Here is a 13300-nt window from a genome sequence, read left to right on the forward strand (position 1 = left end):
TGATCAAGAGGGTAAAGTCCACCAGGTTCCAAGGAAGACTATTTTGTGTTCCAAAGATGGACTCAGACAAACTCAGAGTCATTCTCGACTTGTCCTCCTTCAACAAGTTCATTGCGAACAACAAATTCAAGATGCTGACCCTTCGACAGATAAGAGCCCTTCTGCCTCACAAGGCCTACACGGTCTCAATAGACCTAGCAGATGCCTACTGGCACATCCCAATGAACCACCACGCTTCCTCCTACCTAGGATTCCGGCTCCAACAAAGAAGCTACGCCTTCAGAGCCATGCCCTTCGGGCTCAACGTGGCTCCGAGAATCTTCACCAAGCTAGCAGACACAAACGTCCACCAGCTACGCCTTCAGGGCGTCCAAGTGATGGCCTACCTCGATGACTGGCTGGTCTGGTCGACATCACCAGAAGAATGTTTGAGAGCTTGCAGCAAAGTGACCTAGTTCCTGGAACATCTGGGTTTCAAAATAAACACCAAGAAGTCTCGCCTCGCTCCAGCTCAGAAGTTCCTATGGTTAGGAATCCATTGGGATCTTCAGTTACACAGCCTTTCCATCCCACTGAAGAAAAGGAAAGAAATAGCAGGGTCTGTTAGAAGACTTCTCAAATCCAAACGGATCTCAAGACGACAGCAGGAGCAAGTTCTCGGCTCCCTACAGTTCGCCTCAATGACAAACCCAGTGCTACGAGCACAGCTAAAGGATGCCTCAGGAGTCTGGAGACGAAACGCATCCGTCGCTTGAAGATATCTCAAGAGACCCCTACCGAACAGGCTTCGCTCCCTTCAAAGCCCGTGGTCAGAAGCAAGGACCTTGAAAAGATCCATCCCTCTCCAACCTCCGCCTCGATCGCTCAACATCCATACGGACGCTTCTCTGGAGGGTTGAGGGGGTCACTCCCATCAACGGCAAGTTCAAGGAACATGGTCTTCCCTATTCAAGACGTTTCACATCAACATCTTGGAGGCCATGGCGGTTCTTCTCACCCTGAAGAAATTATCCCCGCGTCCCTCGATACACATCCGTCTAACTCTGGACAGCTCGGTAGTAGTCAGATGTCTCAACCGTCAGGGCTCGAGATCGCCCCACATAAATCAGGTGCTATTACCCATCTTCCGCCTGGCGGACAGGAAGAAGTGGTACCTATCTGCAGTTCACCTACAAGGATTCCGCAACGTGACGGCGGACGCTCTATCAAGGACAAGCCCCATAGAGTCAGAATGGTCCCTAGACGCAAGATCATTCTCCATCATCTCTCGTCAAGTCCCGGAACTACAGATCGACCTCTTCGCGACGAGCGATAACAAGCAACTTCCTCGATATGTGGCCCCTTACGAGGACCGCAAAGCGGAAGCAGTGGACGCCATGTCCCTGGACTGGAACAAACCTGTTTCCTCCACCCAACCTTCTGCTGAAAGTCCTCTCCAAACTGAGAACCTTCAAAGGGACAGCAGCCCTAGTGGCTCCCAAGTGGCCCCTAGTACTGGAGCTACAGCCCAAGCTGATCCCCCTGCCAGGCCCAGTTCTCTCCCAACAGGTGCAGAAGTCGACTGTCTTCGCTTCATCAAAGAAAATCAAGGACCTTCATCTCATGATTTTCTCTCCCTAGCCGTGAAGAAAAGGTTTGGGATCTCGAAGAAAAGTTTGGACTTCCTAGAGGAATACAAAACAAAGTCTACCAGAAGGCAATATGAATCATCCTGGAAGAAGTGGGTATCCTTCGTCAAGGCAAAAAACCCTACGGAAATCTCCATAGACTTTTGCATGTCCTTCTTTATTCACCTTCATGGACAAGGCTTAGCAGCCAATACGATTTCCACCTGCAAATCGGCTTTGACTAGACCACTTCTGTACGCCTTCCAAATAGATTTATCCAGCGAAATCTTCAATAAACTCACGAAGGCGTGTGCTAGACTCCGTCCAGCACCTCCAACAAAACCCATCACCTGGTCCCTGGATAAGGTGCTCTATTTTGCCTCTAACTTGGACAACGAATCTTGCCCTCTGAAAGACTTGACTCAAAAAGTTATCTTCCTTTTTGCTCTCGCCACAGGAGCCGGAGTCAGTGAAATAGTGGCATTATCAAGAGAAGAGGGTCAGATACAGTTCGCCGACACGAGGGAACTTACCCTCTTCCCTGACCCCACGTTTCTCGCTAAAAATGAACTTCCCACCAAACGATGGGGCCCTTGGAGAATCTTCCCCCTGAAGGAAGATGTCTCTCTATGCCCAGTGGAGAGTCTTAAGGTCTATCTTCAAAGAACTTCAGACTTTGGCGGAGGACAACTCTTTAAAGGAGAAACTTCGGGTAGTGACCTGTCACTAAAACAACTAAGAGCGAAAATCACCTACTTTATTCGCAGAGCCGATCCTGACAGTACTCCCGCAGGTCATGATCCTAGGAAAGTCAACTCCTCCCTGAACTTTTTCCAAGGAATGGATTTTGAAAGCCTCCGATCCTTCACAGGCTGGAGGTCACCTAGAGTATTCTTCAAACACTATTTGAAGTAGGTGCACGAAGTAAAGAGATTCGTGGTGGCAGCAGGTAGAGTGATGAAACCGGTTGTTTAGTGCTGCGTAGAACAGTGAGATTTTCGGGACTTTAACTCAAACGGGTGCCTGTGTTGACCCTAGTGTGATACATAGTGATTTCAAGGGACACTTAGTGTCACTAATAGACTGTTCTTCATCAAGGTGAAGTGACATAGATTCTTACACATGTGCCACATGTTCTTGGACATGCAGTGTATAATGATTTTAAAAGACTGGCGTTCCTCAGGGAACTTGTGCTTAAAGGCAAAATATTTCCCTTTCAGATTCTACATCACCGTCTTACTGAAAATCTATGTCTATTATCCAATATTATTATTGTACATAATTTTCCATATTTCCATGCAATTTTCAAATAAATATTTATTTTATTTACCATATGCGTCTAATTTCGCTCCTATCTTTCATATGAAAATAAATTGCTATTATTATTTTATTGATCCTATTTCCAGGGTTTATTATAGTTATTATACCTACTACCTAATATATACTCACCTAATGGTATAAAATATGTTCCTACACAAATATTTACCCTTCTGATCTGTCTTCGAGACCGGCACGATCTCTTCATCTAGGTGAGTCTATCTTCGTCAGGTTACTTCGAGACGTTCCTCTTGTCCAATTAGGACTTCCTTGCCAGGGGGTGGGAAGCCAGGTCATTGTAATGCCACTGGTAGTGACATTTAACGGAGATGTCACGGTCTCTTCGGTCGCCAGACCGCAGGAATGTTAGTCGGAGTAGAAGGCACTTGAAATGGGAAAAAATCCACGATACATTAATTCTTTAGTACACTTCCATCAGGACGACATGGCTTGAGCCCAAAAAATCTGTTTTTGGGTGAGATGGCCATGTCGTCCTGATGGACCTGCCCAATTGTTCCAGTTCAGCCTGCCAGGCCCCTCCCTGCTATACTGTATCGCGGAGGCTGGTTGGAAGCTGGACTTCGGAATGAGGACGGACGTGACGTCACACAGTATGGCGGACGGTTTGTTTACGTTGCGAGTACTGTAACAGTAACGAAGGAAGGGTAACTTTGGAACGGCTCCTCAGTTACCTCGCCACCCTTCCCCCTCGAAGCGTAAACGCTATGTGGGGTGCAGATAGCCATGTGGCGTGTTAATGCATGCGTCCCCTGTTGATATACGATATCCTAGAGGGAAACCTTTAGGGTACTCGTACCAGAAGTTAGAATTCTGTGAAACCTTTAGTTTAATTCTCTGGGAATATTTATGGTAGTCATATATACCCAAAGGAAGCTACTGAAGGAACCTTCCATCAGGACGACATGGCCATCTCACCCAAAAATAGATTTTTCGCTGTGCTCAAAATCCGTTTATTAAGAATCTTAATGTACTAAATGACTAGATAGACAAAATGGAAATGAATTAAAACTGAATCTTTAGTGATGATAATTTGAGGTAACCAATAAATATGTTTGATAATAAAGTATGTACAGTAACATGAATTAAGAGTTATAGCATTGCAAGTTCAATAGAACGTTAGTGTAGTTCGGGAATAGGTGATAATTATGTTTACTTATAGGAAGCCCTTTATTGCTTGCTACATAGATCATGAGAATTAAGTGTAATGAGTTCCTTTTTTTTTTTTTGTAATTTAAGGCTTCTTAAAAAGATGTTTTCCATAGAAGTATAAGATAAATTCAAAGTAATGGGGTTATCAAAATTTTCCTATCTTGCTACTGTATTATTGAGATACAGTATGTGTAAATTGTATTGTCGGTGGTTTTTATTTCAAGGAAATATGTTTAGAGTTTACTTACAGAATCGTCATTGATGTTATTTGTTTGTTGCTTTTATATTTCTTGTATTTACAAGTGGTTTTGATTAGATTAACATTTTAATTTTGTGTAAGTTGCTGTTGGAAATAGGACTTTCAGAAAAACTTAGAACTTTACAGGGAAGTATGTATGCTCATGGTCGTCGTGGTTCTGCTCCACTTCTGAAACCAGAAGAGTTATGGGGAGGACTGAGAGGAGGAGCTGAAAGACCAGATCAGCTTTATTTATCTACTCGAAGAGGCTCGGCTCCATCTCAGCAGATTCATCATGGTAAGCTATTTTATTTTTACTGTTGGATGTGTAATTTGTTGTGACAGTGTTATAAAGATCCTTATGTATGCCATGGCTTAATAACAGAATGTTAAAATATATTATAAATAGATGATCAAACTAAATTGAATAACTAGTATTGTGTTATTATCAATAAACCATTACTACACTGTTTATAAAGGTATAAAAAGGTATACTATATTATTTCTATGCACCTCCCTTGATGTTCATATTGTTTCTTCTCCTGAAGCTTGGTTTAATCAACCCTTGACCGTAAAATTTTAATACTTAAACATTTTTCATATTTTCTTTTACATCAGTAAATACTTGCTTTTAACATTAGAATGGAACTTTCCAGCAGAAAGTGGTAAGAAGCCCAGAACTGTCATGTCAGATACTCTTTGTTTCTTCAGTGTTTTCTGTCGATCGGGCGTGATCACACTTTCTCCAGATTGTTTATAGATTGCGCATTAAGATGTCTTCCCCTGGTTTTGTTAGCAATTATTGCGCGGAATGTGCATGGGTATTGTTTCAAGCAGATCATGATTCGCATTCCCTTCGTGTATATCATATCGTGGGGAATACTGTGATGTAAATAGTCATTATGAAGAGTGCGTTTCACTCTCGGTACCACTTGTGGAAAAGTGTTTCAATGGTTGCCAATGAAGTTAACATATCTAAGTGCAAAAGGAAGCTTGCTATTAGTTCAGTGGAGAAGCCAGGAAAGACTAGGCTAGTTGATTATAGCAGGGATGGCAACAATAATGACATTCCTCCACCTTTGCACAACTTAAGTTCAGTCTTCTTTTGATAGTGATGAGATTCACAAGCTTTTGATATTAATTCCTTCCTCTTTTGAGGGATTCACCAACCCCAGATCTACATTCAGGGGATGGAATTGATGCAAAGAGAGTAGCATCATCTGCATATGCAACAAGCTTGTTTTCTAGGCCAAACCACATGTCATGTGTATGTAGTATGAAAAGTAATGGGCCAAGAACACTACCCTGTAGAACACCGGATATCACATTCCTATACTCACTATGGTGCCCATCAACAACAACTCTGAGATCTATTACTTAAAAAATCAATAATAATGCTAAGAAACGACCCACCCACTCCCAACTGTTTCAGTTTGAAAACAAGGGCCTCATGATTAACACGGTCAAAGGCAGCACTAAAATCAAGGCCAATCATACGAACTTCCTGACCACAATCAAGGGATTTCTGTACAGCATTGGAGATTGTAAGAAGGGCATCACATGCTCCAAGGCCTTTAAGAAAACCAAATTGCAAACTAGGAAGTAGATGATTACCTTCAGCAAAACTATTAAGACGTTTAGCCAGAAGACATTCAAAAACTTTAGATAATATGGGAGTTATGGAAATTGGGTGGTAATCAGTGGGACTTGAGCTACCACAAACACATTTACATAGAGAAGTAACATTACCAATTCTCCAACAAGTGCTAAAAGCTCCTCTTCTTACTAACTTGCGCAAAATAACAGATAACTTTGGAGCTAAGAAATCTGCTGTCTTTATAAAAAACAAAGGAAAAATACCATTTGGGTCTACACCTCCATAAGCATCAAGGTCCATCAACAGAGCTTCAATCTCACGAGATCATAAAGCTAAACTAGTTAGTTTAGCCTCAGTAAAACAAGAATGAGGAAGTTCAAGTTTTTCATAACTCTGTTTACTGTTAAAAATATCAGCCAAAAGGGTTGCCTTTTCCTTTGGACAGTGAATGACTGAGCCATCTAGTTTAAGTAAAGGAGGAACTGTTGCATCTATACCAAAGAATGCAGATTTAAGGGTAGACCACCATTTATGTCCCTGAGTTGTACCAGAAAGAGTTTCTTTTATGGTTAAATTGTATTCCTTTTCAGTTGAGGCATAAACTCTCTGAGCAAAAGCTCAAAGCTGAGTATAGTTGTTCCAGGTCAAATCTGATCTGTTACCCTTCCAAAGGTGATAGGCCTCCTGCTTCTCTAAATAAGCACGTCTACAATCATCATTGAACCACGGTTTGTCCTTCACTCGGTACCTTAGCACACGAGAAGGGATACGCCTATCAATTATGTTGACTAGATTCTCATTCAAAGGGACAACAGGATCTACACTACTATATAATTGTGACCAATTCAAGCACAAAAGATCATGCAAAATCCCATTCCAGTCTGCTTGGGATTTCATATAAATTTTACAAGAGTTTGATATAGCAGGGACAGGCTGCTCTCAGTCTTCACTACTAATGAAATCAAGGCATGATCAGATGTCCCGACTGGAGAACCAACCTTACTAGTTATAACGCCACAAGATCAAAAAGCTAAGCTAGTTAGTTTAGCCTCAGTAAAACAAGAATGAGGAAGTTCAAGTTTTTCATAACTCTGTTTACTGTTAAAAACATCAGCCAAAAGGGTTGCCTTTTCCTTTGAACAGTGAGTGACTGAGCCATCTGGTTTAAGTTAAGGAGGAACTGTTGCATCTACACCAAAGAGTGTAGATTTAAGGGTAGACCACCATTTATGTTCCTGAGTTGTACTAGAAAGAGTTTCTTTTATGGTTAAATTGTACTCCTTTTCAGTTGAGGCATAAACTCTCTGAGCAAAAGCTCAAAGCTGAGTATAGTTGTTTCAGGTCAAATCTGATCTGTTACCCTTCCAAACACAAAAGATCATGCAAAATCCCATTCCAGTCTGCTTGGGATTTCATATAAATTTTACAAGAGTATGATATATCAGGGACAGGCTGCTCTCAGTCTTCACTACTAATGAAATCAAGGCATGATCAGATGTCCCGACTGGAGAACCAACCTTACTAGTTATAACGCCAGGGGAGTCCGTGTATACGAGGTCCAAGCAATTACCAGACCTGTGAATAGCTTCATTTATGATTTGCTCACAGCCTGATTCAGAGGCCAAGTCTAAAGCTATTAAGCCATGGGGATCGGTAGGAGAGATGGAACTTAACCACTCCCTATGGTGAGCATTAAAATCACCAACAAAGACAAAAGAAGCCTTTCTATCATATTCTTGTATTTTAGCCATAATGGTAAGAAGACAATCGAAGATAGAATCATCCATGTCTGGATTCTGGTAGATTGAACACAAATAAAAGTTGTTATGCCTGCCACAAACTTTTATTACCTGAATCTCATGACATCCACATTGATAGCAGGACTTATGAGAAGCAGGGTACTCGGTCCTAATATACACCGCCATTCCCCTGGCCCTAGGGATGGCATCACGTTTCAACATTATTGGCTTCTTAAAACCAGTTATAAGGAGCTCAGATGAGTGCCTCATATTAGAAACCAAAGTTTCTGAACAGAAAAGAATATTATACTGTCTGGACGCAACTGTAAGGTCTTGGATATTTGCATGAAGACCACGAATATTGCAATACAGAAGACGACATTGACGAAATCTAGGACATACTGGTCCTGGATTTCGCTCAGTGTCTCCAGACAGCATAAGAATTAATAGAAAAAAAAGAGACATCATACTTAAAAACTAGGTTAACAAGAATTATAACAAAAACAATATGTACAGAATTATAAATAAAGTGATTGATGATACCCATAGACTATAGTAAAAAGTCGTAAAAACTGGTCAACATGGAGGAGCCGATACTCCATGCAAGGCTAAATACCCTCCAGGATAGCCACTTCAACTGAAGGGAGGACAGTAAGGATGGTTTTGAGAAGAAAAAGAATCAGCAAAAAGAAAAGACAACCTCTTGATAAACCACCAGGCATCCATGGCCCTTCTATTAAGCCTACCCAACACACCATGTCAAAAAAATAAGAGGAAGAAAAAAATAATAAGATAGAATAGTGTGCCCAAGTGTACCCTCAAGCAAGAGAACTCCAACCCAAGACAGTGGAAGACCATGGTACAGAGGCTATGGCACTACCCAAGACTAGAGAACAATGGTTTAATTTTGGAGTGTCCTTCTCCTAGAAGAGCTGCTTAACATAGCTAAAGTCTCTCTTCTACCCTTACCAAGAGGAAAGTACATTGAACAAATTGTAGGTCAGTAATTAACCCCTTGGGTGAAGAAGTGTTTAGTATCTCATTGTTGTCAGATGTATGAGGAAAGACGAGAATATGTAAAGAATAGGCCAGACTATTCTGTGTAAGTGTAGGCAAAGAAAAAATAAGCAGTGACCAGAGAGAGGGATCCAATGCATTACTGTCTGGCCAGTCAAAGGATCCGATACCTCTCTAATGGTAGTATCTCAATGGGCGGCTGGTGCCCTGGCCAACCTACTACAGTACTTACTACCAATCTTTTTCTAACTAAATTTGATAGTGTAAATATTTGAAATACCATTATTTATCCATAAAGTCATTTATGAATTGTAAAACAAGCTATTAAATAATATGATTGTTTAAACCTTCTCGCAAAATACGTGGCTGGTTTTCGTATAATTTTCCTCCTTCAAAGAAAAATGAAGGAAAATTCTTGTGTTTTCCGGTGGCTCCTACCACCTCCACCCCAGCCATTGTCTGGTGTTTGTTTTCAATCTTGATAAAGCCTTTTCTTATCTTTTTTCTCATTTCATGTTCATATAAATGCCCACCCGCCTCCCAATGACCCTTAGTATCAAGAGGAGGGATAATATTGACTTCAAAACTGATGTATGTTTAATTTCTTTAGTAAACACTCTGGAGACCTTTATTCCAAACTGTAGTGTAGTAAGTTTTTTAGAATAATCTAGGCAAGTAATCTAGACCAGATTAGTAATCCTCAACCATTGCTGCATTACGTGTACTTAAATCTATTCCTCTCTTTCCTTCTGTTGTCTCCCACCTCCAACAGTCTGGGAGTCAGGAATAGGAACATCAAGCGAGGTTCATAGAAATTGTTGTGATTTTCACCAGTTTATTAAATCTGCCCGATGTACTGGGCGGATCGCAAGGCCTTGAAGAGGCGAGATTCCCAAAACCTTCCAGGAGTTAACTAAAATACGGCAATAAAATGTACTATTTTATTATGAAAATAAACTCTGATACAAGACAAACAACATCCTTAAGCATTCACAAGACTTAATGAAAAACAAGGCTGACTCTTGGTAATGTAACACGTGCTCTTCAAACTCAAAGTCCACACCCGACTCATTAACAAACTGAAAATAGTGACAATTCGAATTCAATACACAAAGAATCATACACCAAATATCCCTATTCTTATTTAACTCAGGATTCAGATCCCCAATCACAAGGATCTCTACATTAAACTGCGATATAAAAACTACATGTCTTGCACACAAACTTATACTACAACCAACCTGGTACACGAGGTAGAGAGAAGAGAACAATTTAATAAATGACCTATCTTTAGGGGGGACGATGAAGCAAAGAGGTCGAGCGAGGGTCGGCAGCTTCGAAGAAACCTTCGTTTTCCCGCGTTAACTAAAGTTTCCTTAGCAAAGTGGAGGGAAATCTTAGTTTAATTATTTGCAAGGGGTTTGACAATGCCTTTTCATTTACTACAAGATCGTAAAACAGTTAAGGCTTTTCTTCAAACACAAGGGAAGGCTAAAGTCTTCGGCTGAGGGCCAGAATTTATCCATATCCAAGGACTTGGAAAGTCATTGACACTAAACACATACATAAGACATTTTTGTCATGTTACCTCAATTTTACGTTAGATTTATCATTGATATATCATAACAGACAATTTCCACAACACTCGCTCCTTCCCCACCAGGTGGTTAAGATTTAAGTTCCAATACAGTCGTGTATTAAACCTCAAGTCTTTCGCCCGCGAGATCCCCCAGCCTTCCCTCATTTGACGAAACGTTCTGATGGCAAATGGCGGGATTTTCGAATGGCCAGTTCGAAAATTCCCGACAGAAATAAACAGAATTTTTACATTTTTATACTCGCCTGATGTTCATATACATGCCCACCCTCCTCTCCAATGACCCATAGTATCAAGATGAGTGAAAATATTTACTTCAAAACCGAAGAGACAAAGAGCATCTTGATGTGGTAGTTCTGGACGTCTTACCCTTACTTCTAGAAGGTTACATTCTTTTAAAAATTTTATGGCTGTGTAAATTAAGCCAAGCTTCTGGAAAAGAAGCAATATGAATATCATGTGAGTACTGTATAGCAATAAGAAATTTTACTATGAAAATTCTGTTTTTGTATTCATTCAAAGATTAAAAATACCTAATGCTATACTGCCTATTATGGTGAGATGATGATCTTGAATTCTCAAGAGTCAGGAGGTTTGAGTCGCCCTCGTAGTGGATTATCCCTCTCTAGCGACAGCCACTGTACTCAGTATGTCACAAATGGCATTGCTCTCTCAGTTTGGGGAAGATAGAGACATTTATTAGCCACATTATCCAGTTATCTTCTTTTCAGCTTTACGTAATTTATAAATACTGTACAATATTGTGAGTTTGCAATCTTTGTAATGCCGGGATATGTAAATAGTGTATGTGCTATCATTTATACAATTCATTATACATTCTGGGTGGCATTTGTTTATGTAGTTATGGTGCTGCTATTCTTAAAATGCATTAGATTCATTAATTCACTTTGCAAGATAAGAATCCAGAAATACATTTTATACAATGCATTTCCTTATTTTATGAGACTTGGCATGATGAATTGTGCTGACATAGTAAGTCTGTGCTCTTCTGTTTTGTGCAGTAATATTTTTTTTTTTTGCCTCATTTGAGTTTCAAGAAATATTTCAGCAACTTAGTTGCTTTCCCAACTAATTTTTTTCTTAATATATTTTAAAGGGATATAAAATGGTATATTTTTAAGCTCCCATCCAACTGGTTGGCAGTCATTGTATGTATTCACCAGTTAACTTCAGTCACAAAGATTTGTGTTGTGAGACATGTCAAGAACATAGAACCCTTGGGCAATGCTTGTGTTATATTGTTAGATAACTCAAGAATTGAGTTCTACCTCAGGAAATTGGTAAGTCAGTATCTTTTATGTGAGACATGACCTTAAAAAATTTAAGTCCTACTGGAAGAAGAAAGGAATTAGTGAGTGCTCCAAAATTTCTCTCATGGAAGAAGAATCATGATGAATACTCCACTTAGTGAGAACAAAGAATATTAACCGAATCTACATATACATATACCCAGGCACTTCCCCCAATTTTGGGGGGTAGCCGACACCAACAATGAAACAAAACAAAAAAGGGGACCTCTACTCTCTACGTTCCTTCAGCCTAACCAGGGACTCAACCGAGTTCAGCTGGTACTGCTAGGGTGCCACAGCCCAACCTCCCACATTTCCACCACAGATTAAGCTTCATAATGCTGAGTCCCCTACTGCTGCTACCTCCGTGGTCATCTAAGGCACCGGAAGAAGCAGCAGGGCCTATTGGAACTGCGTCACAATCGCTCTCCATTCATTCCTATTTCTAGCACGCTCTCTTGCCTCTCTCACATCTATCCTCCTATCACCCAGAGCTTTCTTCACACCATCCATCCACCCAAACCTTGGCCTTCCTCTTGTACTTCTCCTATCAACTCTTGCATTCATCACCTTCTTTAGCAAACAACCATTTTCCATTCTCTCAACATGGCCAAACCACCTCAACACATTCATATCCACTCTAGCCGCTAACTCATTTCTTACACCCGTTCTCTCCCTCACCACTTCGTTCCTAACCCTATCTACTCGAGATACACCAGCCATACTCCTTAGACACTTCATCTCAAACACATTCAATTTCTGTCTCTCCGTCACTTTCATTCCCCACAACTCCGATCCATACATCACAGTTGGTACAATCACTTTCTCATATAGAACTCTCTTTACATTCATGCCCAACCCTCTATTTTTTACTACTCCCTTAACTGCCCCCAACACTTTGCAACCTTCATTCACTCTCTGACGTACATCTGCTTCCACTCCACCATTTGCTGCAACAACAGACCCCAAGTACTTAAACTGATCCACCTCCTCAAGTAACTCTCCCTTCAATATGACATTCAACCTTGCACCACCTTCCCTTCTCGTACATCTCATAACCTTACTCTTACCCACATTAACTCTCAATTTCCTTCTCTCACACACCCTTCCAAATTCTGTCACTAGTCGGTCAAGCTTCTCTTCTGTCTGCTACCAGTACAGTATCATCCGCAAACAACAACTGATTTACCTCCCATTCATGGTCATTCTCGCCTACCAGTTTTAATCCTCGTCCAAGCACTCGAGCATTCACCTCTCTCACCACTCCATCAACATACAAGTTAAACAACCACGGCGACATCACACATCCATGTCTCAGCCCCACTCTCACCGGAAACCAATCACTCACTTCATTTCCTATTCTATCTAACACATGCTTTACTACCTTTGTAGAAACTTTTCACTGCTTGCAACAACCTTCCACCAACTCCATATAACCTCATCACATTCCACATTGCTTCCCTATCAACTCTATCATATGCTTTCTCCAGATCCATAAACGCAACATACACCTCCTTACCTTTTGCTAAATATTTCTCGCATATCTGCCTAACTGTAAAAATCTGATTCATACAACCCCTACCTCTTCTAAAACCACCCTGTACTTCCAAGATTGCATTCTCTGTTTTATCCTTAATCTTATTAATCAATACTCTACCATACACTTTTCCAACTACACTCAACAAACTAATACCTCTTGAATTACAAC

General features: G+C 40.7%; 1 protein-coding gene across 11 annotated transcripts in view; it reads left to right on the top strand.

The window, feature by feature from the left end:
* LOC137645814 (uncharacterized) overlaps window positions 1–13300 on the top strand; it is a 605492-nt gene that overhangs the window by 500861 nt on the left and 91331 nt on the right. For all 11 annotated transcript variants that reach the window (XM_068378775.1, XM_068378771.1, XM_068378777.1 and 8 more), the window contains one exon: window positions 4480–4630. In XM_068378775.1, the coding sequence (XP_068234876.1) occupies window positions 4480–4630 (151 nt within the window). The remainder of the gene's footprint in view (window positions 1–4479; window positions 4631–13300) is intronic.

This window comes from Palaemon carinicauda, chromosome 8 (genome assembly GCF_036898095.1).
Source record: "Palaemon carinicauda isolate YSFRI2023 chromosome 8, ASM3689809v2, whole genome shotgun sequence".
Taxonomy (NCBI): Eukaryota; Metazoa; Arthropoda; class Malacostraca; order Decapoda; family Palaemonidae; genus Palaemon; species Palaemon carinicauda.